The following is a 27280-nucleotide window of genomic DNA, read 5'->3' on the forward strand; positions in this document are numbered from 1 at the left end:
CTTACAGCTCACTTCTTTTAGCTACATGCAACCTTTTTATGGACGATTAATGATTTTTCGGCATATGGTGACCTTTCAAGGTGGTGTACAAAGGGGTATCAGGCTTGTCCTATATGCATGGGTGATAGATCCTCCTTCAGGATACAAGGTAGAATATTCTTTATGGGACATAGATGCTATCTTATAGAGAACCACATGTGGCATAGAAGTAGGCTACACGATGGAGAAGGTATAGCGTAGAGCTCCTTCAGTTGTGATGAATGGGCATGAATCTTAGAACAGCTAGATCAGTTGGAGTTTCTAGTTATGAGTAAACATCCTTCAATAAATGATAAGAAATGAAAGAGAGCTCTTAATTGGACGAAAAGAAGTATTTTTTTCGAACTTCCTTACTAGTCGAGATTATTGTTACGTCACAAACTTGACATAATACACATTGAGAAGAATGTTTGTGACAATTTGGTTGGTACATTGTCGAATATCGAAGGGAAAACCAAGGATACCACGAATGCTCGGTTGAACCTATAAGATCTAAAGATAAGAAAGGATTTTTACCTTATAGAAGTTGGTAACCGATTGGTCAAGCCACACGCGAGTTACACGTTGACTAGCAGTGAACGAGTTAAGTTTTGTAAATTCCTGAAATCAGTTAAGTTTACCGATGGATATGTTTTCAATATATCGCAATCTATGAATGAAAGAGAGGGAAGAATATCATGTCTCAAAACGCACGATTGTCATTTTTATTACATTGACTGCTACCTATTGGTATTTGAGCAATCTTACCAAAAAAATGTGTATACTGCTATTACTGAATTATGTAATTTTTTTCGTGACTTGTACGTCATAACGATAAGAGTGAGTGATTTGGACAAATTACAAACAGACATCATAATCATACTTTGTAAGTTGAAAAGAATATTTTCACCTGCCTTCTTTAGCGTTATGGTACACCTTATCATTCACTTACCATATGAAATCAATGTTACTGGTTCGATTTCTTACAGTTTGATGTATTCCATTGAAAAAAGTCTACGCACTTTAAAATAGTATGTTCGGAACAAAGTACATCGTAAGGGGTCCACTGCAAAAGCATATGTGATGAATAAATAAAACACCTTTTGTTCGCATTACCTAAGTGGTATAGAGACTCGATTCACAAGAGATGAACGAAATGATGATACCATTCCAGAGGACGATGTGATTGATGAGTTTGAAATTTTCAAGTAGAAAGTATGACCCTTAGGTGTGTCAATTCTTTATACTCTTTCACAGGAACAGAAACGCCTTTTCCATTGGTACATCCTCAACAATGTAGACGAAATATCGAAGTATTGCAAATAAGCATTTCTTAGCTTCGTATTTCTTAGGTATAGTTGTTAAGTTTTTGTTAGACATTGTTGTACATAAATTAAACTCATAATCATCCCCGTCAGAAAACATTTTAGGCTAATACATCGACATGCTCAAAATGCTATAGATTTGTACAAAAGACATCAACGGGGATTCTCTGAATGGTTTCGAGCACAGGTATATAGCAAGTTTCTATGTGACATGTATGCACTAACGTATTTAAGCATGTAAATGTGTATAATCGTTATCACATTGATTTCAGGTTATAGAACTATGTGAGTCTAGAAATTTATCTTACAATTTCTTTTCACTTGCGATAGGACCAACATTTGATGTTCATTGAAACAATGGATGCATCGTGGATGGGCTGAGATTTCTCATGTCAGAAGGTGATTTCCAACACACTACATAAAATAGTGGAGTGATGGTCATTGGTGAAAGCGGTGCAAGTGAAAGTGGTGACAATAATTTCTACGGTATTTTAGACGAAGTTTTGCACATTCAATATCCAATGGGAAGAAATGTTTGGCTATTTAAGTGTCAGTGGTATGACACGGACGTCAATAAGAGTCAAAGAACACATGTTGAATTAAAGTACAAATCTAACACGTCCCGTTTTTGTTTGTCAAGGAACCTATAATTCTTGCGATACAAACACAGTAAGTATTTTACCTAGATGACCTAAAAATGGTAGAAATTGGAAAGTTGTACAAGTTGTCTAGAATAAGCGTATATGGGATGTGCCAAAAGTGAACAATGTTGAGAATGAGCAACTGAATGTACTAGAAATCGTTGTCAACCATCATGTGGATGAACACATCGAGGATGACACTCTGTGCAAAACTAACGTTGATCCCACAATTGTTGAAAGATTGGTTGTACGTCATGTCACTAACGACTTCATAAATGATGTGGATGAACACTTGTCACATGAAAGCGGAACAGGTGACAACGAATGATAGTGATGAACCATGAACCCATATTTTATGTAGTTTATATTTCGATTTTAGTTATGTGTTCGTATTTGCTTATTGAATATTTGTTTTCTATGTCTACAGGCATTATGTCGTCATTTCCGAGCAGTTTCAACAAGATGGATGTGATGTTCCTCAAGTTTGTCGATGATCTAGATAACCCTATGGGAGGGTCATCGTCGGTGGACGACGATTCAGGTGAGTCTAATAACATTTTAACTTAGAATTATTTGAACTTTTTTCTGACATTATATGTTCTTATAATTTATTTAGTAGGCATTTCTCAACCATCTGCTACTCCGACTCCTAGAAGACGTGCGCAATCTTGACTTCTGGAATTAGAGCGCTACGTTGCAGCCAATGGACGGATTTCGATAAAGATCGCCCCTATGAGGAGAAGCCTATTTCGCCACACGTTGTTCGCTTCAGCCAGGTGATAGGCGTGTGTGTGCAAAAGACATTTCCCATTTGTTGCCTTAAGTGGGCGAACATAGGCAGAGAATACATCAAGGTCATTAAAGGTGACCTATAGGTAAGCCACTACACATTTCTATTTCAATTTTAAACATATTTAAGTTAACCAAGCTAATGTGTTGTTTTTGTAATGTGTAGCGGTTTTTATGCTTGATTTCAATGATCTAGTAATGAATAGGTTCGTTGAGCATCAACTGCTCAGCACCTTTAAAAAGTTCTAGGACGACTGTCACATGCACTTAAAAAAGTACGACCCCAAGGAGACTTGTGCCAACCCACCACACATATTGGTGGGACGTAATGAGAATTGGCACTGCCTCTGTGACCACTACATGAGCGTTCCATTCCAGGTGAGCAACTAAGCACTTCACAATGGTTAATTATGATTTCAACTTTTAATATGTATAAGAAATAAACAACATAATTGTGTAAGAGAAATCACGGAACAACTAGGCTGCTAGACAAAAGTAGCCTTACAATCATAGCAGTGGGTCGAAGTCGCTAGACCGTCTGCTGTTGTTTCGATAAACACATGTTCGAGACAAAATGTTTGTGTCGCAGATCGCATATGATGCGTACGTAAGTTATCCAAGCAACACTTCTGTCCTTATTTGTCCTCTTTAATAATATATTTTTGACTTACTAACTTAGTTTTTAAATTTGTTGGAGAATCAAATGTTGGAACTCCAATCCTAACCTACCCCAGAGGGTACTCAACCTCTCTCTAGAAACGAGATATGCAAGACAGTGTTAGGTAGACAACCAACCTACTCAAAAGGCCTTGGTTGGGGACCCAAGCCCAAGGCCCACAAGACAGCTAGTGCGAGCAATTCCACGACCTCATGTTCACAATCCACAGTAAAGCTCCAATTACGGGTTGCGCTTGATAAAGCTATGCTACATATTGAAGAACAAACAAGAAATCACGTTGCGTTAGCTTCAGAAGTGGAACGAATGCAGAAGCTCAAAGATGACATGAGTTAGACACAACAAGGACCACCACATGATCCCTAGATTTGTGGTACATAGATATGTTTCCATTACTAATTTATTTTGAATTTTCTGTAATTTAATCGAAATCGAATACGAATATTTCAGGATAAAATATTTTAGGAAAAAGAAAAGATACATATTTAAAATATTTTCCGATGCAGTACATACGTCAGGCATATGGTGCAAACGTTATGTCGGGGATGGTTATTTCTGACACATGGATGACGTTAGATATACAAAAATCAGGAATATTTTTTTGTGACGAATAACTAATATTGGAACTACGGATGTCGGGGATGTTTTGTTGCTGACGCCTTTAAAACATCGGTAACAAGGTTGTCGAAAGAAGTATATTTTCGATACCGTGTTGGTGATGCGTTGGGAATAGGTCTTCCGACGCATTTCTTCTAACGGTCTTCCCGTCGTCTCTTTCTGCATTGGAAATTCAGTTCCCAACATTATTTACACTTATGCTGACGTTTTTATGCATCAGGAGTGGCCCCACTTCTTGTAGTGATCATCTTTTGAAAAAACATTGTGAGATAATCAAAATATCCTCTAGCTAATTCTAAAGTAAATTATTGACGTAATAGCTAGAGGGACAGCAGAAGTAAATAACACGAAAAACTTTAGTAACCTAGTTCGACAAATACCACCTTTGTTTAGGGAGCTTTGTGATGGAAAAACATCAAGAGACATGTTGCAGCGGAATAATAAGGATCATGCTTTACTTTATATGCATCTAAACGATTTAGAAGTTGACATGCATGTGCTATGCGATGGACCTAAACGAAGAGCATAAGAGGTAAATGATGAACTTACCTATTATAGTTCTAAACTTCTTCTTCGATCCAAAGCTTCTTCTTTGCCTGAATATCACGAGCAAGGACAACCACTAAGTTGACCTACTAAGCTCAGGACCAAGAACGGAGTTGTGGGACTCGGTTTTGTGAAGTAAAACTTAGAGAGAAAGGAAGGAGGTGTATCGTTTAGGTGATTTTTTTAGCAAGACATCATCCTTTCTCATTCTCTAATGAGAAGTTTATATATGAAATTTTACATGCCAATTGCATGCAAATTATTTCATACATTCTCGACACCTAATTAATCAATTAACTCTTAATGGAATTAGTGGCCACATTACCCATTAACTTTTAATTAATTAAGTAATTAGTCAAAAGGTCATTTTGGTCATTTGACCAATTAAGTCAAAGGCAAACTTTGACTTTTCATAGTCAAAACTCAACTTTTTGACTTTTTATTATTTTTCCCGTCTTGACTAATTCCAACCTCCCGAGTATGAATCCGCATTCATTTTTATAATTCAAATCATATTTGAATATAAATCCGGTCAAAGTTTTGTTTCTCAAAGTTAAAAATCAACAAGTTGACTTTTACAATTTTGACCGTTTCAAAACTTTCAAAGCTTCTGAATATGAATCTATATTCATATTTATTTAAATCATATTTAAACACAAAGCTTAAAGTTTATATCTACCGACTTATATCATATATAATTGTCGGTTTCTCTCTCTTTTCTTAATTCGAACAATTCGAGTTACTTCAACATATTGTTCTTAGTTGAATCTATATGAGCTAGTAGGGGAACCTAATGGACCAATAGATCATAGGCTCCAATGATTCGAGATTAACTGGCTAAACTCTTTTAGACCAAGCTTAATCAACATTCGTTAACTAAAGAGTCATTCCACTAAAGACTCTTAGTTACACTCCCCCCACTATAGATATATTTCTATCCACCTGATATAACCATGATGAGTAAGTTGATCCTTCACAGGTTGTTCGTAATCTTGGTTGGGTCAAAATACTGTTTTACCCCCAAGATTACATCTTGCTCATTAAGACCCACTGATCCACTATTGAACAATTGGTTTAAGATCCAACCTATAAACCTGAATCCTTCTCAGACCAATGAGAAGGTGGGGCCCCTTGTTCAAGACTTGGATTTAGTTCTTAAAGGAACAACCTATCTACTATCCCAAAAATGGGTAGGAGTGAATTTTGTCTTGCACCCTACGTTCTTAGCTATCCACTCAGTCTTATCCCTGAAATGGGAGGCTTATTGGACCAGCGATGATGAGTTGCCCTTACCTATGCGGATCTAAGAATACTACCAAATGAACAAAAGTTCATAGTTAGCTCAAGATTAAGATCAAGTTACCTAGGTCATCATAATTGAAATAGTTAGTTTATAGTTTACGGTGTTATACAAAAAGTGACTATTTCGTGGTTCCGGTCTTATGCAAACCATTTACATAGAATGCCCCCACTCCCATGTCTCTACATGAACGATTCAGGATTACATCGTTTGTACTAACTACGGAGCAGGCCACATCCATAGTGTTTATCCAAAATAAGGTGTCCAACCTTATTCATACACTATAGACTATTTGGGTTATTAACTTGAACTTAATCCATGTTTATGTCTCTACATAAAGTTCAAGTGTATTTGACAAACTCAGTAAAATAGCCTCGAGATCTTAACTTATTGGTTTTAAGATTATAGCATTCAATAATAAAATTTATTGAATCAAATAACAAAGTACAAGTTTTAGGACACAAATTCCAACACTTCGTAGCTTAGATAAGGAATATTATTAAGATTCAAGTTGTCAATCAATATAATAAGGAACATTCTTCTTATGTATATGATCATCTTTAAGTACAATATAATTTAAAGGATTCAAGCTCCCCCTGAATTTATGGATGTATCTTCTTGAAGATAAACTCAAGCTCCCCCTAAATTCATTAACCGCAGTTCAACTATTTCAATCTTCTTCATATTTTTTATCAACTCGTACATAGTAAGATCACCAGTAGATCTTCAGTAATTTGTTATCATAAAGAAGATAATTGATGTACCTTCGAAACCTTTCTCTCGAAAGAATGCTTTCAAATTGAATGTTCAGTAATACCACAACGAACCAAGCATAGAGCTTCAATATATAGCCACTCTATCAAATCTTTGAGATATTTTTTAAAAGATATAAAAGATTCCTATTTATGAGAAAGATCTTTTATCTTTTAAAACAAATATCTTTTTAACTTCTTTATTAAATAAGGAGATTTTTCATAAATGTAACAAAACACCAAACTATTTACGGTCTGTGTAACAAAGCCCACGAAGTTAGCCATTTTTTAAATATTCCAGATTTGCCCTTCCGTCTTTCTTCTCCTCCTCGCTGCGATTTCTTTCATCGTCTTCCTCCTTCATTTCTTCTTTTCCTCTTCTTTTTTAACATTGTTTAAATTTGGGTAACCAAATCTAGATCGTGTACAAAAAATAGCAAAATCTAAAAGATTGTGTATACAGAATCTTGAAAAAATCATTTAGATTGGAGTCATCAAATGTAAACGATCTTGTAAAAAAATGTAAACGATCGTGTAAAAAAAATAAATCATCGTGTAGACAAATCTAAACAATCGTGTACCAGAAGAATTAAAAAAATCGTTTAACCAAATATAAATGATCGAGTACCAAATTTTGAGTCAAATCTAAACGATCGTGTACCAAGTTTTAAAAAAGATCGTTTAGATTTAGGTTTAAATCTAAATGATCGTATAACCAAATTAAACAATTGTGTAACAAAATTAAACGATAGAATTGAAAAAATAAATTGTAGTCAAATCTAAACGACCAAATCTAAATGATCGTGTACCAAACAATAGCCAAATCTAAATGATCGTGTACCAAACAATAGCCAAATCTAAATGATCATGTACCAAATATATTACACGCGCGTTGTTGACACCATGGTTGACGGAGTATTTTTGGTATTTTCCACGGTGGGCCTGTGGGCTTTTTTCATTTTCGAAATTGTTCTATATAGTGTAAATATTTTGTCACTTTGTTATATTTTTTAAAAGACTCTATTAAATAATTCTTAAATAATAAAAAAATCTTCATATTCCTATTTATGAGGAAGATCTTTTATCTTTCAAAACAAATATCTTTTTAACCTATTTTTTAAATAATAAAAAGAATCTCATTAATTCTTTTTGACAAAAATCTCAACAAACTCCCATTTTTTGTCAAAAAGAGAAGAATTCTTTTTATGTTCAACCAGATGCTTCATAATAAAATATCATCAATAGGAAGCCAAAGGATAGATATAAAACCATCTTGAGACGCAGAGACTTTTAGAAGCATATATCAACAAGAACTCAACAAGAGCCATTAAACTGACCCAAAATAGAATAAGCACATCTACCACAAACTTCTTAATCCATCAAAAAACAAAATCTGCATAAACTCTTCTCCCCCTTTGAACATAAAAGAATGTCTATTCTTGAGATTGAGCAACTACACTGGAAGCATATGACGAAGGAAACCAGTTTGTAATGCCAATCTTATGGAGTATGGCATATTTAACAGTAAGGAATACAACAGAAATCTCATTTACCGGCCAAACTGACAATGTTCCTTGAGATAAGACAGAAGCCAATTCATCATTAGATAGATTTGAAGACTGAGAGCTTGCCACTACAGTTATTCCCAGAAATCCACGATACTCAAACATGAGTGATGTTCATCTGATACATTCACTTCATCAGCAATGCGTCTGATCTTCTTTAGATAAATGGCATGAATATTATTATTAGATACCCAGTGATAGCAATTATCAATCTGTCTGGTGCCACTCATAAGAACATTTTTATTAATATCAGTCACAATGCATTATTCCTTGCTAAAATTAACAGTATAGCCTTGATCACATAGTTGACTAACACTAATCAAATTAGCCTTGAGCCCTTCAACATACCTAACATCCTTCAGACATGACAAATCTTGTTTTGCAATATTTCCTTTTGCAAGGATTCTTCCTTTTGCACCTTCCCCGAAGGTAGTAACATGTCCAGATGTGCATTCTTCTAGTTCATAAAAGAAGGATCTATTTCCAGTCATGTGTCTAAAACAACCACTATCAAAATATCATGCATCAGTTTGATGATTGAACTGTAGTAAAGGTAATATTATATTTTCCTAAATTCTTGACTCTCCATTCCTTATAACTTCTCTCGCCTCTTGGAGTAAATAAATTTAATTTGTGCTTCTATAAATGATAAGCAGCTTTCTAATATTGAAATCTATATCTTTATAATGCATAACAAAAAGGCAAACATGACCTTTTTTACCACAGTAATGACACATCTAGTTATTCACTTTCAAGGAAGAGCTAACAACTTTTGTTTTAACTGGTTGGTTAGGCTTAATGCCCTCGGTAGTAGAAACAAATTTTATACTATTTGCTCGACTAACGCTATTTTCTGATGAGTTAAAGCCAAGACCACATCTGTTTGAATTAGACTATCCTGAATTCAGTATTTGATCTAGTTTTTCAGATCCTAAATTTAACATTTTGACAGATTTCATAGTCTGATCATATTCTGTCTGAACCTCCCTTAATTTTTGTTTTAAGGAAGATATAACTGATAATAGTTATTCATTTTCTTCCATAAGATTCTGTATTTTTCTTTTTGCACCGCTCTAGCTTCTGAATCTTCTTTTTATTTAATCTTTAATTGTTCAAAGGACAGGTTGTCTTCACTTTCTTCTTCAGAATCTTTAACTTCGTTTTTAGATAAAATACTAATAAAGGCTTTAGTACATTTACCTTCTTCATCACTTTCGTATGTACCATCATCAGATAATGTAGCACTAAAACTTTTGTTCTGTCTTCTTAAAAAATTAGGGCATTCAGCTTGATAATGACCATACCCTTTACATTCTTGCACCTTAAAGATCTGTCTATTTTGACAACAGTTTTAACAATATCCTTCCAATAAGCATCAATTGTGCTATGTAAAACTAGAGGACAAGTTGTTAATCCACCCTTCCTGATCGACACCATTAAAGACTCAATGAATCAACGTCAACCCAATCTGATACCAATTGAAAAAGTTATGAGATAATCAAAAGTCCTTTAGTTAATTCTGAAGTAAATAACATTAGGAATAGCTAAGTAAACCGCAGAAGAAAAATAACACAGAGAGCCTTGGTAACCCTGTTCGACGAATACCACCTACGTTTGAGGAGCTTCGTCTTAGATAAGAAACATTATTAAGATTCAAGTTGTCAATCAATACAATAAGGAACATTCTTCTTATGTATAGAACTATTTTTAAGTACAATATAACTTAAAGGATTTAGGCTCCCTCTGAATTCATTAACTGTAGTCTTACCATTTCAGTTTTCTTTTGTATTTCTTATCAACTTGTACATAGTAAGATCACCAGTAGATCTTCAGTAATTTGTCATCACAAATAAGGTAATTGATGTACCTTCGAAACCTTTCTCCTGAAAAAATGTTTTCAAATTGAATGTTCAGTAATGCCCACAACGAACCAAGCATAGAGCTTAAATATATAGCCACTCTATCAAATCTTCGAGATTTTCTTTGAAAGATATAGATACAAGATTCCTATTTATGAGAAAGATCTTTTATCTTTTAGAACAAATATCTTTTTACCTTTTTTTTTAAATAATCCTTAAATAATAAAAAGAATCTCATTAATTATTTTTGGCAAAAATCATAACATCTTATATTATTTCCACTAAAGAATTAAACATTTAGTTCACATGCAAAATGACATTGAACTCTGATGCATTAACTTTAATGACCTTATGTACAAGTTCTTTAACTACATTGTTTGTCAATTTGCTCAGGACTTGGACACCCTTCAAATGATTTTCTTTATAACACTACTTTTCCTCATCGCAAGTACCACCCAATTGCATGAATGTATTCTTGTCTTCAATCCTTCATTAAAAATAAAGAAAATAAATATAAAAAATGAGATATAAAAAGGAATACTTTTGAAAAGATCCTCTCTACTCGAAACTCACTACATTCTACAAGCTACTCGAGACTCGCTGTACCCTATTCGGTACAAAATACACACTAGAAACTACATGTCACACAATTCTCTATGTACCTACGTTATTCTGAATGGTAAACTACCTGTTACTCATTTCAGGTTAACGATTACCTCTACTTGTTTACTCCCTATTTACCTCTACTTGTTTGCTCTCTATTTGTCCCATACAAAGTTGACCCGTGTTGAGGATTATTCAAACGTCTCATACACAGAATAATAGAAAATGTATTTCAATGTAACTTACTTGATCGAGTTAAAACAAATCCTCAAAATTGCCTTACTATTTGTTGATTGTTTCAAAAGTTTCACCTTTGCTCTTAAAATGAATTTTGTTTTTTTTTTTGAGGGAAATTAGTTGAGTTTATGTTTTTGAACAAAAGTGTACAAATTGGTGTTGTATGCATTAAATTGATTAGACCAAATTGTGCAATTGTCAGAAATTTCTTCTTAATTGTGACTTTTGTATAGACGCATGCATGCGCGAACAAGCAAAGTTGGGACCGAGTATTGTGTAACGAATAGATGGGAATATTAAATGTCTAGGTTAAGAAGTGCAACGAGTAACGTGGGTTGAGTAGCGATCGAGGAGTGAGCGGTACTTAGACGTGCGGACTGAGTTTAAGAAAGTGGGTAATTGTAGATGATGCTGATGCAAGTAAAGAAAATGGGGCCAAATGATTTGGCCATGAAAAATCGCATCCTTACAAAACAAAACACTGCAATTTAGCCTTTTATTTTGTCGCATTGAGAACCCAGCCAAAATCGGAAGTTTCCCTCTCCGATAAACCCATAAAACCCTGCTGAGAGCGGCGTAGCTCAATTCGCCGGAGACCGGGAAGTTGCTGATCTGTTGGAGCCTGATTCTCCAATGCGTTCCAAATCCAAACAACTAAGCTCACTATTCCGCTCCGCCATTAAAGCTGCAAAGTCTTCAAAGAATCCCCAAGATGCCGCTCTTCAAAACAACGTTTCCACTATCGATCCTTTATCTCTCAGCACCTCTCTCTATAACGCCATCTATAAGCGTTCCGTCAACTCCCCGACCTTCAAGAAGCTTCCCCAGAACCCCAATTCTGACGTTCAATTTCCTGCTCTCATTCTAGAAGAGTCTTCGGATTCTGGTACGTGTATTGCATTTTAATTCTTTAGTTATGTTACATCGTGTTTTTGTTATTTTGGTTAATGGGTCTGTAGTTAATCTTCATTCCAGCTTAATTTTGCCTTAGGCTTCGTGGTTTAGTGTTTTGTTGAAGCTGAAAAGAAGTTTTATTTTAATTATATTTCATTTGCAGTGAAGAGCAGGTGAATGACATTTGATTTATCTTGTTTTTACTTCTCCCAAAAGTTCATGTTTTAATGCAGGGGATTCTGTGAAGCATCTAACCGAGGCCATATCTTCCGTTCTGTGCGGTACGTATCATTGAATGTTTGTTGTAGGCATTTAGTCTCAATTTTTTTAAGATTTATTATAACTCGTAAATTGCAATTTTCTTCTTTAAGTTGTCAATAACCTAATAAGCATATAGTAAATATCGAAGGCCAACAGCTAAAATATCTAATGAGTTTCTTTGGCTACTAAACGTAGGGTCAGACAATTGTCCAGTCCTCGAAGGTTTGGTCCAGCTCACGTATTAAAAAAAGATGATGTTTTACCTTAGAAATTTTAGAGTGTAGTCCTCATATATTTGAGCATTAGTCTCTTTTCATTTGACCAGTTTTCTTTTAAAAAACTAGCCATTTTTTGGATCTTACGTTTCAGATTTTTAGGTTGTGTATTTCATCATTACTGTTTCAGATTTTTATGTTGTCTATTTCATCACAGCGAGAATGAGGGGATGTGAGTAATCAAATTAATTTCCTGTCGGGTTATATAAGCTGATTAAATACATTCTTATATAAGTACTACGTTTTATAAATTATTATAATTTTGATGATCAGACTGTAAAATAAAAATTTGGTTTCTTACAGGGCAGGTTTCACCATCCTAAACAAGTTTTAGAGTTGCATTTACTATTCATAATTATTTGATTTGTAATTTTCATAGACATTATTTCATACGTTATCGCCTTATTTTGCCTCCAATTATGAATCTATCTTAGTGCAGTTCTCAGTTCTTCCGTTTTCTCCAAGTGAACTGCTTTAGTAATGTATTGTTTCCTTTTGCAGAAGGCTCATCTGTTAGGTCTCCTGAAGCACAAGGAAATTGTGTTGAAAAATCTTTGGAAAAATTATTAGATATACCATGGTTTTCCATCAAAACAAATCATAGCTTAACATTACATCACAAAGAAATATCCTGGGAAAGAAAGCAAAAATGGGTATTAAAAAATACCCAGAGCGATAGATTTAGACGATTAGTTAGAAGTTGTGCAGACAGGCTGGGGAGTGATGTTACTCTTGAAGTCTTTGGTAAATTGGGACGAGAAACTGGTGTGAAAGAATACGATGCACTAGTAGGTATATGTTTAGAGAAGGCTAAGGCAAGTAACGACGTGGAGGTTGTATTGGGACAGATAGGGAAGGTTTATCAGATATTTAAATCAATGAAAGAACAGGGTTTTTCTTTAGAAGATGGAACTTATGGCCCAGTGCTTGCGTGTTTAATTGACATGGACATGATGGAAGAATTTAATTTTTTCTGTGAGGCTATAAAAGATGGAAATCCAGGCTCAATATCAAGGTTGGGTTACTATAAAATGTTGTTCTATATTAAAATCAACGATGAAGAAAAAGTTCAGGAGCTTTGTTACCGTGCTACAGTTGATGATGGAGTGGACAAGTTCAGTTTACAAGGTACGCCCCAGCTGTTTAAGGATACACAAACCTCTGCTGCAACTTTTGTCTTCTTGCTTTGAAATAAACAATGGGGAAGTTCTGCTATCAGGAAACTTTAATTCTGTCTTAAGACAATTGTTAAATTGGCACCAAACCTAGAGGTTTAAGCTAATGGGTTTGGGTATAAGTTAATTATAATTTATATTAATACTTCAACCATAAGAAATAACCTGTTGATAAAAAGCATAAATAACAAGGGATCTTTTTGTGGCTGAGAAATTATTAGAAAGCTCTCCAATCAGCTATAGTAAAGAACAACAAGAAATAACTAAACGTCTTGGTTGCAGCCTAAAAGAAATGCATATAGTCAGGTGGCGAGTCTTTGATGTAACATGTAATATGTTTGAGACTTAAGGCCAATGATAGGTCTTGTTTGGTAACCATTTCATGTTTTTTGTTTTTGGCTTTTGAAAAGTAAGCCTATTTCCTTTCATTTTCTTATCGTGGAATTAATCTTACGTAGAAGAGTTGCATTCATAGTCAGACTTTAAAAACAATAATGAGATTTTTAAAAACTAATTCTTTTATTATTATTTTTAAAATTTTCAAACTTTGATTTGGTCTCTAAAAACATGGGTAAAAATTAGATATATCAAAGCAACAAATTTAGAGGTGGAAGAGGTATTTATAGGCTTAATTTGCAAAAATCTGAAACAAAAATTGAAATGGTTACCAAAATGGGCCTTAGTCATTTATTGTTTTACCACAAGTTATTTTTCAAGTTGTTTTTGCAGCAAGTTATTCAAATTTGGTTTAGTTACTTCTTAGTTAGTTATTTTAAGTTATTCTTTTAAATCTCTCAAAGGCTGGTTTGTAGCCTTGAAATAGGGATCCCTAAGTTGTAAGAGGCATTAGTTTTAAGCGAGTTCTTCAAGAATTCTCTAGATTTTGTTCAAGAAAATAGTTGTACACCAGACTCTCTCCCACCTCTTTCTATACCCTGGAATATTTTAGCTTTCCTCTAGAGAATAGGGTCAGTAATGATATAGGACAATTCTTGGAAATTATTTTGACGTTTAGAGTTCAATTTTGAAGTTGTGATAATTTTAAGGCTTTATGGACAATCAAACTTGAAACTGAATTCTTATTTAGTGTTTGCAATGAAAAATAACAAGCTAAGTGAAAGAAATTTATAATAGAAGGAACCTATAATAAACAACACCTTTGGCGTCCTCCTTGGGAAGCCAATAAAAATTCTTTGAAGTGATTAGCACAGTGTTTTCTCTGTTTAACCATTTCTGGAAAAAGGTTGTAGCTATTGTTTTAAAGATAATGCCGAGTTTATCATATTTATCAACTGGGTACATGCCAAGGGGAAGATGACCGAGTTTCCCACTTTCCCCACCTTTGTTACCTGTATAGATAAAATGATAATCTCTCTTGATACTTTCTTACACATATTATATAGTAACACACACACACACACACACTACTTTTATCCACTCATTCATCAGGTCAGTTAGTCTTACCAGTCACGATGGATATGATCTTCTACATGAGTTCTTATCCATCATGACTGGTAAGATTTCAGTACTTTCTTACACATTAATTAAGAACAAACACATCTACACACATTCACACACGACTTGTATCTAGTCCACTCATTCATCAGATCAGTTAGTCTTATTGGTCATGATGGATCTGACCTTCTACATGAGTTCAATAGGTTATGGATGTTCCATATGGCATAAGCAATTATAAAATTACAATTTACATTCCCAAACTTTTTTTATAAGCTATGGTTATGTTTTTGGTGAGGCATATATCTTACGTTGAAAAAGATACATTTCAGAGATAAACCTGTTTGGTTAAGAATTTGGAACCTTTGGTTACAGAAAATTATTTGTTGGCGCTCTGTGAAAGTGAGCAGACAAAGCAACTTTTACAGATGCTGGAGGTTATAGACATCACAAAACTTTCGACAACTGTAGTTGCACCTATCATCTTCAAATGCTTAGGGAGGCTATCACTTCACACTTTTGCAGAGAAGTTGCTTTTGGCATTTAAAACTTCTGGTATGTTGATGATTGCCTTAAACTTTTATTAACAAGGAATTTGAAGCAGTCATTTATTTGTTTTGGAGTGTATATTGAATAAGTCAGACACATTGATATTAGAAACTAAAATCAATATCTTTTTATCCTTGATTTTTGAAATGGAGAAGGATTTATCCAAGCTACTTCAGTGATGCAAGCTCACCGTTCACTATACTTACTATTGACTTTGATGACGTATGACTTCAAATGAATTGTGAAACATCGATGTGCCATAGTTCCATTTTGAAAGAAAAGTAATTTCATTGATGAAATTAAAGGAGCCTATTGAGCTCCCAACACCACTGGTGAGTTACTATAAAGCTCGCCAATTGGAAAACAAAGAAGAAAAACTACAGTTTTAAAAGGGGTGTTTATATTTACAACGATACAAAGCATGAAACAAAATTATGTCCATAAAATTATCGAAGTTTGAGAAAAAATGTCCCTGTTTTTATATTTGTGAATGTCTTAAGCCAACTTACACACACCTCGACTAATCTGACGGAACAACCTATCTGAACCTACTACATTTGTGTGTCAAGGAAAATTGTAGGAAATTAATTCTTAAGTAGGTGACCACCATGGATCAAACCTACGACTTCTTAGTCATTTTCTGAGACCATTTGTTCTCTTTTACCACTAGGCTAACCCATGATTGTCGATAAAATGTCCTTGAAATTTCTTCAATTCCTTTCACACTACATAGTCTGAAGAAAAACTTGATTAAGAACTAATCGAAAGGACTTTTTCGATACTAGGGAAGGATGACACATAAATACTAAATCAAGAATAGCGAAGATACTATTTGTCAACACCACGTTCCATTCTAAAGCATTCAACATTGTGACCTAATTCAACAATGTGACCCAATTCGATCTCTCTGTCTCTCTCTTGTGAAAGTATCCTTAAATCTTATATCGTGTGCAATGGGGGACACAAAATTTCAAAAACCAAAAGCCCCAAAAACAACATAAAACCCATAGAAAGGTATCCTCCATGCACAAGGAAGGAGTCAAACGAATGTTTCCCCATAAGCTCTCTCTCTCTTTTCTCTTCCTACCCGTTTGCTATTCCCCTTCCGTCAATGTCAACTTTTTGATGCCCTCTCTAACATTCTCTCTCCCTTCTCCTTCTTTTCCTCCATCCATCAGCGTTTGCTCTCACGAGTAGTCTTTATCAACACTCTGACAAGTAGAGCAATTTTTCGAGTTTGGGTTGTAGTCACAATGGAAGTAGAAAGTTGCTAGGCGCTAAGTTCTTTTTATTGTATTTGGTCAGAAAAAGGTTTTTTTTTTTTTCATATAGAGGATGTGGAAGCTCAAAGGTATGCATTCTCAAAAGCTCTGCTGAAATGGTTTTTGATTGCTATAGCAGACCTAACAAGTGGCTCAAAGGATCGCTTCTTCCTTAAAAATGGGGGGTGGACCATGGAAGAACAGAACTTTCGAAGTTTAGAACTGAAGAGGGATGGATTTTAAGTTGTGAAGTTGTGATTTAGGGTGGGGTGATTGGATTGGCTATGAGGTAGGGAGTCTCCCCTCTTCTTATTTGGGCCTCCCTCTTGGGAATAATCTAAAGAGCGTTTCTTTATGGGATCCAGTGGTGGATAAAGTCTGCGGGAGGTTGGCTTTGTGGAAAAAAGGCTTCTTTTTTAAGGCAGGTTGTCTCCCTTTGATTAAGTTTGTGCTAAACAGTATTTCAAACTACTTTTCCTTTTTAAAGCTCTAGGGGAGGTGTGCAAGTGCTTGAAGGGGTTAATGTGGGACTTGAAGGGATGTGTGTGAAGGAAAAGGTAAAGACTCTTATCTCATAAGGTGGGAGTTGATTGAGAAACCTTTGTCTTTAGGTGGTCTTGAAATTGGGAACCCAAGAATCCGTAACAAAGCTCTCTTAGACAAATGGCTACGATGCTTTTTCACCAAGCCCAATTCTCTTTGGGACAGGATTATTGCAAGTTAACATGGTCCCCATCCGTCCCTACGGGGACATCCGATAAAATTGGAACATGGTCCCCATTGTTTCGACTTATCAAAATCTTTGGAAAGACATTGTGAAAGAGCTCCCTGATTTTATTCCTTGGGTTTGTTGTGTGTTGGGGGAGCGAAGAGAGATGTATTTTTGAGAAGATCTGTGGGTGGGGAAAACTTTGTGTGTTATTCCCCTGGTTGTATCACTTATTGGAGGCATGGAGGTTGTATCTCTTATTGAAATACTTAAAGGGGGTTACTCTCTTTCAATCAAATGCATCACAATCGGTAAGAAAATCTGTTGGGTGGAAAACGTATATGGGGCCAATGATTACAAAGAATTGAGATTCGTGTGGTCTGAGTTATCAATTATTGCACAGAGGCTTGGTGTATTTGGGGGGGGGGGGGGGGAATTTAACATTACAAGTGAATTCCTGGGAATAGATACATCCCTTTGTTCTTCGATTGGGTGTTTCTTTGAATCAGAATGCTGTACTTACCACTCAATTTTCAGAAATTGAAATATTTTCAGCAATAAAGGGAAGAGTAAAGCTCTGGGTCCAGATGGCTTCAAGGCTGAATTCCGCATAAAGTTTTGGAACTTGGTGAAATACAGAATCAAAGCTTTGTTTATTGAATTTTATGAGAATGGAAGATATAGTACTTGTGTTCAAGATCTGTTTGATTCGAAAGAAAGAGGACACGGTTCTTGTGAAAGACTTTAGACCAATCAGCCTTACTACCTCAACTTATAAGGTAGTGTGGGCAAGTCTTTGCGGAAAGGTTGAAACAAGTTATGAACAATATTATTGGCCCTTCTCAGAATGGTTTCATAGAGGGGAGGCAAATTCTTGATCCAGTGTTAACTGCAAACGAAGTGGTGATCAGCGTAAATGCAAACAAAGTGGTGGAAGATTACCGTGCTAAGAAGAAAAAAGGGTGGATTTTAAAGCTTGATCTTAAAAAAGCATTCGATTGCATTGATTGGGGTTTCTTAGAAAATAATGCATTGATTGGGGTTTCTTAGAAAAGGTATTGCATTGCATAAAGTTTGATCCTCGTTGGATTTCTTGGATAATGGGTTGCATAAACAACCCAAGAGGGCAAATCTTTGCTTCAGGGGAATTAGACAAGGGCAGAATGTAAATTGGGAAAAATCAGCTTTATATAGAGTTGATGTGGACGAAGAGGAGCTGCTGTCTATGGCTGGTAAGCTAAATTGTAAAGCAGAAAAGTTTCCTTTTATATGCCTAGGTCTACCTTTGTGTCTGTGTCTACCGGAGGCAAGAAGTTTTTTGGCAGCCAGTGATAGACAAAGTCCACAAGAAACTTGATAGATGAAGGAGATTTAACTTGTCTAGAGGTAGCTGAGCAACATTATACAACTTCGTTTTAGCCAATTTCCCCACTGCATATCTTTATGTGCAATGCCAGGTAAGGTGGTATCTTCTCTAGAGAGACTCATGAGTAATTTTCTTTTGGAAGGGCACTTCAGTAGTAAAATTCTTTTGGTGAAGTGGGATTGGGTTACCCACTTACAACTGGGTGGAGGCCTCGGGTTGAAATATGGAACTCCTTGCCAAATGGGGATGGAGGTTTACGAAGGAGGAAGACTCTTTGCGGAGACAAGTTATAAGAAGCATCCATGGGTAAGAAACTTCTAATTGGCACACAACTGGAAAATCCGGAAATCGCTTGAGAAGTTCCTGGGTTAGCATTTCTAGAAATTGGAGAAAAGTGGAAGCTTTGGCTCTTTTCAAACTTGGGAACGGTTCTCAAATTGCGTTTTGGTCTAATCCTTGGGTTGATGTCATTTCCCTTAGTATCCGCTATCCAAGACTTTTCAAGATTGCTCTATTACCGAATGGGTTTGTAGCAGCACATTGGGACCATTCAATTTTTTCATAGTCTATAACTTTCCTCCGCTTGCTTAAAGATGATGAAATTTTGGATTTCCAAGACTTGCTGGAAAAGATCTCAGATAGGATAGTGGCAGTCACGAAAAGCTATGATAGAAGAATCTGGTCCTTGGAATCTTCTGGCAAATTTTTACGTGGAAGACCAAAAGTCCAAGGAGAGTTAATATTCTCATTTGAATGATGATTTTTGGGCTTTTAAATTGCTCTTCGGCTATGCAAAGGAAACTCCCAAACAGCTGTCTTTCACCAACCATATGTCCTCTATGCAAAAGTGACGGGGAAATTTTGTTTTTGGGCTTTTAAATTGCAACATTTGTTTTCTGACTGCATTTATTCAGCTAATTATTGGTGGATTTTTTTTTTCAATTTTTTCATGTGGCTTGGGCTTTTGGAGACACCTTCAACCTTAATGTACAGCAGCTTTTATCTCTCTTTTTTTTCTGAAAAAGAGACTGATGCTTTTATGGAGAACATGGTTAAAGCATTGCTTGAAGATTTGTGGTTCGAGAAGAACCAAAATATCTTCCATGATAAAGGAATTGAGTTGGTTAGACCGTTTTGAATGAACAGCTCGTAACGCCTCAGCTTGGTGCACCATCAGCAGGGAATTTGAAGACTTCAACATTAGATTTTGCTTTTGTTCTAGCCTTCTTTGATTGTCGATTTTTTAAAAATGGAAACGAGCCTCTTCATTAATGAAATGAAATGAGACTAATGTCAAAGTACAAGAGAATTTTACCTAGAGCTAAAATCTCTATGGGCCATCTGTATCGCAGATATTGTTTCATGAGTATAGATATTAAATATTTGGGTCTTAAATGTGTGAGATAATTAATGTCTGTGTTTGGATGTGCAAGATAATTAATGTCTGGAAGTTAAATATTTATGTTCAATTCGATAATTTGTAAAAAATAAAATCAAATAATTACTTAGCTAAATGCTAGAGATCAATTAAATTTAACATAATTAATTTACTTTTATGTTAATTAGTTATAATTTAGTTAATAAAATGAAAAATAAAAGAATACTTTTTAACTAGGGTTTTTTTTTAAAATATAATGAACCGGTAAAATATTTACACTGTATATAACAATTCTAAAATCGAAAAAGGCTAGAGGCCCAGAATGGAAAATACAAAAATGCCCCAGTGAACATTTGATTAATCAGCCACGTGTGTGCGAGTAATCTTCTAAATGATCGTATATGACAGTCTAAACGAATGGTCTACGATCGTTTAAGTCCTCATACATGATCGTGTTGACCATGCTAATCGATCGTGTTTCTATGGTAAGTGATCGTTTAGATTATATTTACATGATCGTATAATTTTTTTAAAACAATGGGAAAAAGGGCTTCAAATTTGAATGATTGCGTTGACCATATTACACGATCGTGTTGACTATGGTAAGCGATTGTTTAGATCATATCTACACAACCGTATAGTTATTTTTAAACAATGGGAAAAAAGAGCTTCAAATCTAAACGATCGTGTTGACTATGGTCGATCGTTTAGATTATGTCAACACGATCGTTTAGATATTTTTAAATGATGGAAAAAAATGCTTCAAATTTAAATAATCGTGTTGACCATCATAAACGATCGTGTTGATAATGGTAAACGTCGTTTAGATCATGTCAAAATGATATTTAAATGATCTTGATATTCTCGAATATAAGGAAGATGAAGTAGCTTCAAAAAATCTTGTTGAAAATGGAATGGTAAACGTCGTTTAGATCATGTCAAAATGATATTTAAATGATCTTGATATTCTCGAATATAAGGAAGATTAAAGTAGCTTCAAAAAATCTTGCTGAAAATGGTGAAGATGAAATAGGAGATTTAAACAGAAGAATAAATCGTTTAAAAATAGAATAAAGAAAATATGGAAGAGGAGACGACGAAATTTGGCAGAGAAAAGGAATAAATCACAAAGAAGAAGAAAGAAAAGTGGGAATCGTCCGTAAGGGCAAATCTAGAATTTATGATAATATTGTACTGGTTTCATGGGTTTTTGCTTTTTGTTATACGAGCCGTAAATATTTTTGTGTTTTGTTACCTTTATGAAAATTAACCTTTTAACTAAACATAATTAAATTAATTACTAAAAATAATTAAATTAATATAAAATTAATAGGATGTTGGTAATTAACAATATAATTTATATTAAATAGTTAAGTTAACATAAAATATCAATGGTAAAAATATTAGTTGAAATTTATCAAGTCTAGATAATATATTTATATTTAATAATTAATTAAAATTAATAGTAATAAATAATTTATACTTGTTAGATTTAGTGGGCTTGGTCCAAGGGAAGATTTGACCTAATATTTTTCCTTTTGTTTATTCCCAACTATAGTTTATTCATTTCCCCTCTTGTATCATTTGTTAATATAAGAAATTAATAGAGAGATTTGCACCATTGGTTTTCTCCCTAAACTAGGGTTTCCACATAAAACTTGTTTTTGTTCTTCGTCTCTTTTTTAATATGGTATCAGAGTGAAAGATTGATCAAACCCTAGATAAAACAACCCTTGATGGGAACCAAACCAAGGAGACAACCGCTGTTATTAGCACCACCTTCGATGCTCGGATCAGTGCTGCCATAAATGAATGGTTCCACTGTCTTTAAACAATGCTGAGAAACTTGATTCCACATTTTTCTTCCATCGTCCGCGCTGCCAGACACCACCCACGTGCCGCCACATGTGCCCTTCCATTTAGTTCAGACGTTGTTGGGTGACCTATCTTTGCCACCCTTGTCTACATTTGCGACTTGTACTGTTCCCTACGTGCTGATTCATGTGCTGCCACCTAATTCTGGTTCATGTATGCAAATGAGGAATCTTTGTATGGAGCCACCTAATCCTAAGTTTTTCACCTGATTCCCTACGTTTGGATGGGAGAGGACTCTTTTCTTCGATCCACATTGATCAATTGTATGGAGACACAGATCGGCAAACTCTTACTATACACTGCAACTGTTAAGGATATTTGGGACACAACCGAAAAACTATATTCCAAAAGTTAGAATGCCTCTCGTCTATTCACGCTAAGGAAGCAGGTTCATGTATGCAAACGAGGAATCATGGATGTCACATCCTTTTTGAACAAGCTTTCTCTTATTAGTAGGAAATGGAACTATGCAGAGAACTAGTCTGGAGCAGTCCCGGTGATGGTTTACAATATTCTAGAATTGAAGAGATTGACAGGATTTTGGACTTGTTGGTCTTAATCCTAAGTTTGATGTAGTTCAAGGCGTATATTAGACTAGAGACCGATTCCTTCTTTGATAGAAGCCTGTTTTGAAATCTGCCTCGAGGAGGATCATACAAGTTCTATAAGTATTTGAAAGAACAAGTGGAAATCAATTTTAATTAGGGAGGAAACAATAAGGCAGGGGCTTGAATACAGGACCTCTCTAGACCACCTGCTCTGATACCATATTAAACCACCAATTCACCCAAAAGCTCAAGCTATTGGTTGAAAACAAATTTAATTATATATCAGTAATAACAAGTACAATAGAAAACAAGTTCCCATCTGTGAGCATTGCAAAAAACAATGGTATACCAAGGAATAGTGTTGGAAGTTACATGGTTGGCCCCAGGAGGTAAGAAACGCTCTCCCAACGACAAACAGAACACTGGAGGAGCATATGTGAGTGAGTCTGATGGATCTTCTCAACCACCTGATCCACATGAAAACCAGACCGATCTCAGTCCCACTACATTAGGTGCCATTGTCCAATCAGGTATACCTCAGTCCTTTTGTCTTATTAGTGTTGATGGGAAGAACCCTTGGATTCTGGGTTTTGGCACCATAGATCATTTGACTGGTTCCTCTAAACATTTTGTGTCCTACATTGCATGTGCTGGCAACGAAAAAATTATAATTGCAAATGACTTCTTGGCACCCATTGCTGGGAAGGGGAAGATTTCTCCCTGTGCAAGGCTCTCCTTACTTAATTTTTTGCATGTGCCCAAAATTCTTATAATTTTCTATCTATAAGCAAGATTACTCATGAGTTAAACTCTAAAGCAATATTTTTACCCGATTCTGTTTCTTTTTAGGACTTGAGCTTGGGGAAGATGAATGGCTTTGCCTACATAGTACGGGACTCCACCTTCTTGATGACGACACCTCTTCTAGTAGAATTTCTAGGACTAGTATTTTATCTTCCTATTTTACTACTTCTAAACAAGATTGTATGATGTGCCATCATTTAGGCCACCCTAATTTTCAATCTATGAAACATTTATTTCCTCATTTTTTCTTTGAACTTGATGTGTCTACCTTATCGTGTGATGATGTATTCGGGCTAAACAACATCGAGTTTCTTTTCCTTCATAACCATACAAACCAACCCACTCTTTCACACTTATTCATAGTGATGTCTGTGGATCATACAAGATAACTACCTCATTTGGGAAACGGTGGTTTGTAACCTTTATTGATGACCATACCTGTCTTACTTGGGTCTTTCTCGTTTCTGACGAAGTTGAGGCACCTTTGTCTTTAGGGACTTTTATAACACTGTAGAAATGCAGTTCAATGCAAAGATTGCTATTTTGCTAAGTGACAATGGTTGTGAGTTCCAGAACCACACCCTCAATGAGTTTTTGTCCTCTAAAGGCATTGTCCACGAAAGTTTCTATGCCTACACCTCTCAACAAAATTGGGTAGTTGAGTGCAAAAACTGTCACCTTTTAGAAGTCACTCGTTCTCTTATGTTGTTGTTAGACCCCCATTAAGTTTGTATATAGTAGGAGAAGGAATTAGAAGTTAGAATATATCACATTGTGCACGTGTGAATTAGTGTAAGTCTGTAACCCTTAGTATAGATACTTTTCAGTTGGGCGGGAAAGGGGAGGAAAATTCTGTTAGAGTTGGTTAGGCCATTGTAACTTCTTGAGAGAGAAGTACATGGGAGAGCTGAGAGAAGGATTTGGATTTCCTCAATCCTATATGGTAATTGATTCTTAATTCAATAAAGAGAAGGAAACAGTAAGGGAAAGTAGTGTTCCATCATTTTGGTATCAGAGCCAGCGATTCGTAGAAGGAGTAGCAGCGATGGTGCAAACTCGAATCATTTTGCACAGTTTATGTAGGTTTCAGTCCCTTGCTCTGTCCTTTTGTATGCTTTTCTATGGACTTTTACCTCTTGTTTCTTTTTGTTTAGGATATTTTTAGATATGGTGAGAGCGCTAAGGGAGTGTCAACCTAGTTGAGATGTCGGGTGCACCTCTTGATTCTTAGGTTTCCTTGTTTTGGTGCTTTTTCTATAACTCTCTTGTACATTGAGCATTAATCTCGTTTTATTTCTTTATTAATATATAATATAGTGGTTAGTCTCCTTTTCCAAAAAGAAGAAAAAAACGACCCAATTCTGTGAACCATATGAACAAGAAGCAAAAACATGGAAAGGAGCTATGATTTTGAGAAACAGTCCCAGGAATGGAATGGGTGGAGTGTCTGGTAGCTAACTTAAAATATACACATAGGTTAAGCTATGTACCTAAACTTTCAAGTTTGTATCTATTTGGTCCCCAAAATTTAAAATGTGTCTAACACATCTCAGATTTTCAATTGTGTCCATTAGGGCCCTCAACTTTTAGTTTAGTGGCAGGTAGGTCCTTTCAAAAGTTTGAAAAATTAACTGAACTAATAGAACTCTGAACTCTCAATTTTTTGTCTAGTGCATGTACCGATGTACGTCCATCAGTTTGTAAAAAGAATGCTGATTAGGTGTTAGACCTCTTATTAAACATGTGTACAGTAGAAGGAAGAAATAGAATTTTAGCACGTGAGATTTAAATAGGTTAGTGGCGGGAAAGTTAGTGGAGTGACAGCTGTCCTTGAGTGGGAATTTTTGTTTAAAAGACAGTTGTCTTTTGGGGGGAAAAACATGTTCTGTTTTGTGGGTTTGTTAGCACATTCAGAATTCTTCTGGTTGAGAGAAGAACTGATTTGTTCTTGTATCCTAGGGTTGTAATTCTTACAATTCTAAAGATTGATAGAAAGAAATACAATAAAGAAAGTAATACCAATTTGCTGGAGTTCCAACATTTTGGTATCAGAGCCAAGGATTCCGAAAAACAGAGGAAACATGGTACAGACGCGGATTGAGGAGCGATTGGAATGCATTGATCAAGAAATTGCCGGAATGAAGAAGGAACTGAGCAAGGTGCCGGCGATCGAAATGAGTTTAAGCGAAATTGCGAAAAGTCTGGAATTAATGAGACTTCAGTCGGAAAAACAACAGCAATTATTGTTCACGATTGTTGAATCAAATACGAAAGAGAGATCGACGATGAGCCGACTGGAGACAGAATCAGCCGCGAAGGAGTTCGAAAAGATGAAAGGAAAGGAAGACGATGCATCTTCCAGTAAAGCGATTGAATCGGGCCGAAATTTTGGAGCAGACAGAAATGACCGAAGGATCGACAGTGACGACGGCGCTGCTGATCGAAACAAATTTAAGAAGATTGAGATGCCGGTTTTTACGGGAGAAGATCCGGACTCTTGGCTTTTCCGAGCAGAGAGGTATTTTCAAATTCATAAGCTAACTGATTCTGAGAAAATGTTAGTATCTACAATTAGTTTTGATGGACCGGCATTAAACTGGTTTCGTTCACAAGAAGAGAGAGATAAGTTCACTAGTTGGTCGAATATGAAGGAGAGGTTGCTAATTCGTTTTCGATCTAACAAGGATGGAACACTTTCTGGGCAGTTTTTGAGAATTAAACAAGAAGGTACTGTGGAGGAGTATATCAATTTGTTTGACAAAATGGTAGCCCCGGTGAATGATTTACCAGAACGAGTAATTTTAGACACATTTATGAATGGGTTATTACCGTGGGTGAGGTCTGAAGTTTTCTTCTGTCGACCGAAAAGTTTGGCAGAAATGATGGAAGCAGCCCAGATGGTTGAAAACAGAGAGATAGCAAGGGTCGAAGCTAAAATGAGTGGATATTCAGGGGGAAAGTTATCAGTGAATAATAATGTTGTGGGAAAGACATCTATTGGAGCTGTAGCAGGGGACAATAAGAACAACACTGTCTTCCCTATACGAACTATTACCTTGAGAAGTTCTGTTCCGAATGAGAACCGAAGGGAAGGGACATATAAAAGACTACCTGATGCTGAATTTCAGGCCAGAAAAGAGAAAGGATTATGTTTTCGTTGTAACGAAAAATACTCTGCTGATCATAAATGTAAACTAAGAGAACAACGGGAGCTGAGGATGTTTGTTGTGACGGCTGAAAGAGATGAATATGAAATTGTTGAAGAAGAAAATGAAAGAAGAGAATTGAATTGCATAGAGCTCAAAGAAGATGTTACTACTGTGGTTGAGTTATCAATCAACTCTGTAGTAGGCTTAAACGATCCGGGTACTATGAAAGTGAGAGGCAAATTATTTGGTGAAGAAGTGGTAATCTTGATTGATTGTGGTGCGACACATAATTTTGTGTCAGAAAAATTAGTGAAGAAACTATCCTTGTCCATTAAAGAAACATCTCATTACGGTGTGATCTTAGGATCTGGGGCTGCTGTACAGGGAAAGGGAGTTTGTGAAAAATTGGAAGTGCAGATGAGTGGTTGGAAAATAGTAGAGGATTTCCTTCCATTGGAGCTTGGTGGAGTTGATGTTATTTTGGGAATGCAATGGTTATATTCCTTGGGAGTAACCACAGTAGATTGGAAAAATCTATCAATGACTTTCATAGCTGATGGGAAAGAAGTCAAGATCAAAGGAGATCCTAGTTTAACGAAGGCAAGGATTAGTTTAAAAAAATTGATAAAAAACTGGGAAGACAAAGATACT

At 35.6% G+C, this 27280-nt stretch overlaps 1 protein-coding gene across 1 annotated transcript in view; it reads left to right on the forward strand.

Annotated features, from left to right (window-relative positions):
* The first annotated feature begins 11199 nt into the window (after positions 1–11199).
* The window catches only part of LOC103494956 (pentatricopeptide repeat-containing protein At4g04790, mitochondrial-like), a 29941-nt gene continuing 13860 nt past the window's right edge, over positions 11200–27280 (forward strand). The window contains exons 1-4 of the mRNA XM_008456342.3: positions 11200–11815; positions 12057–12104; positions 12861–13487; positions 15365–15544. Coding sequence (XP_008454564.2) covers positions 11563–11815; positions 12057–12104; positions 12861–13487; positions 15365–15544 — 1108 coding nt within the window. The 5' untranslated portion in view covers positions 11200–11562. The remainder of the gene's footprint in view (positions 11816–12056; positions 12105–12860; positions 13488–15364; positions 15545–27280) is intronic.

Source organism: Cucumis melo, chromosome 4 (assembly GCF_025177605.1).
Source record: "Cucumis melo cultivar AY chromosome 4, USDA_Cmelo_AY_1.0, whole genome shotgun sequence".
Classification (NCBI taxonomy): domain Eukaryota; kingdom Viridiplantae; phylum Streptophyta; class Magnoliopsida; order Cucurbitales; family Cucurbitaceae; genus Cucumis; species Cucumis melo.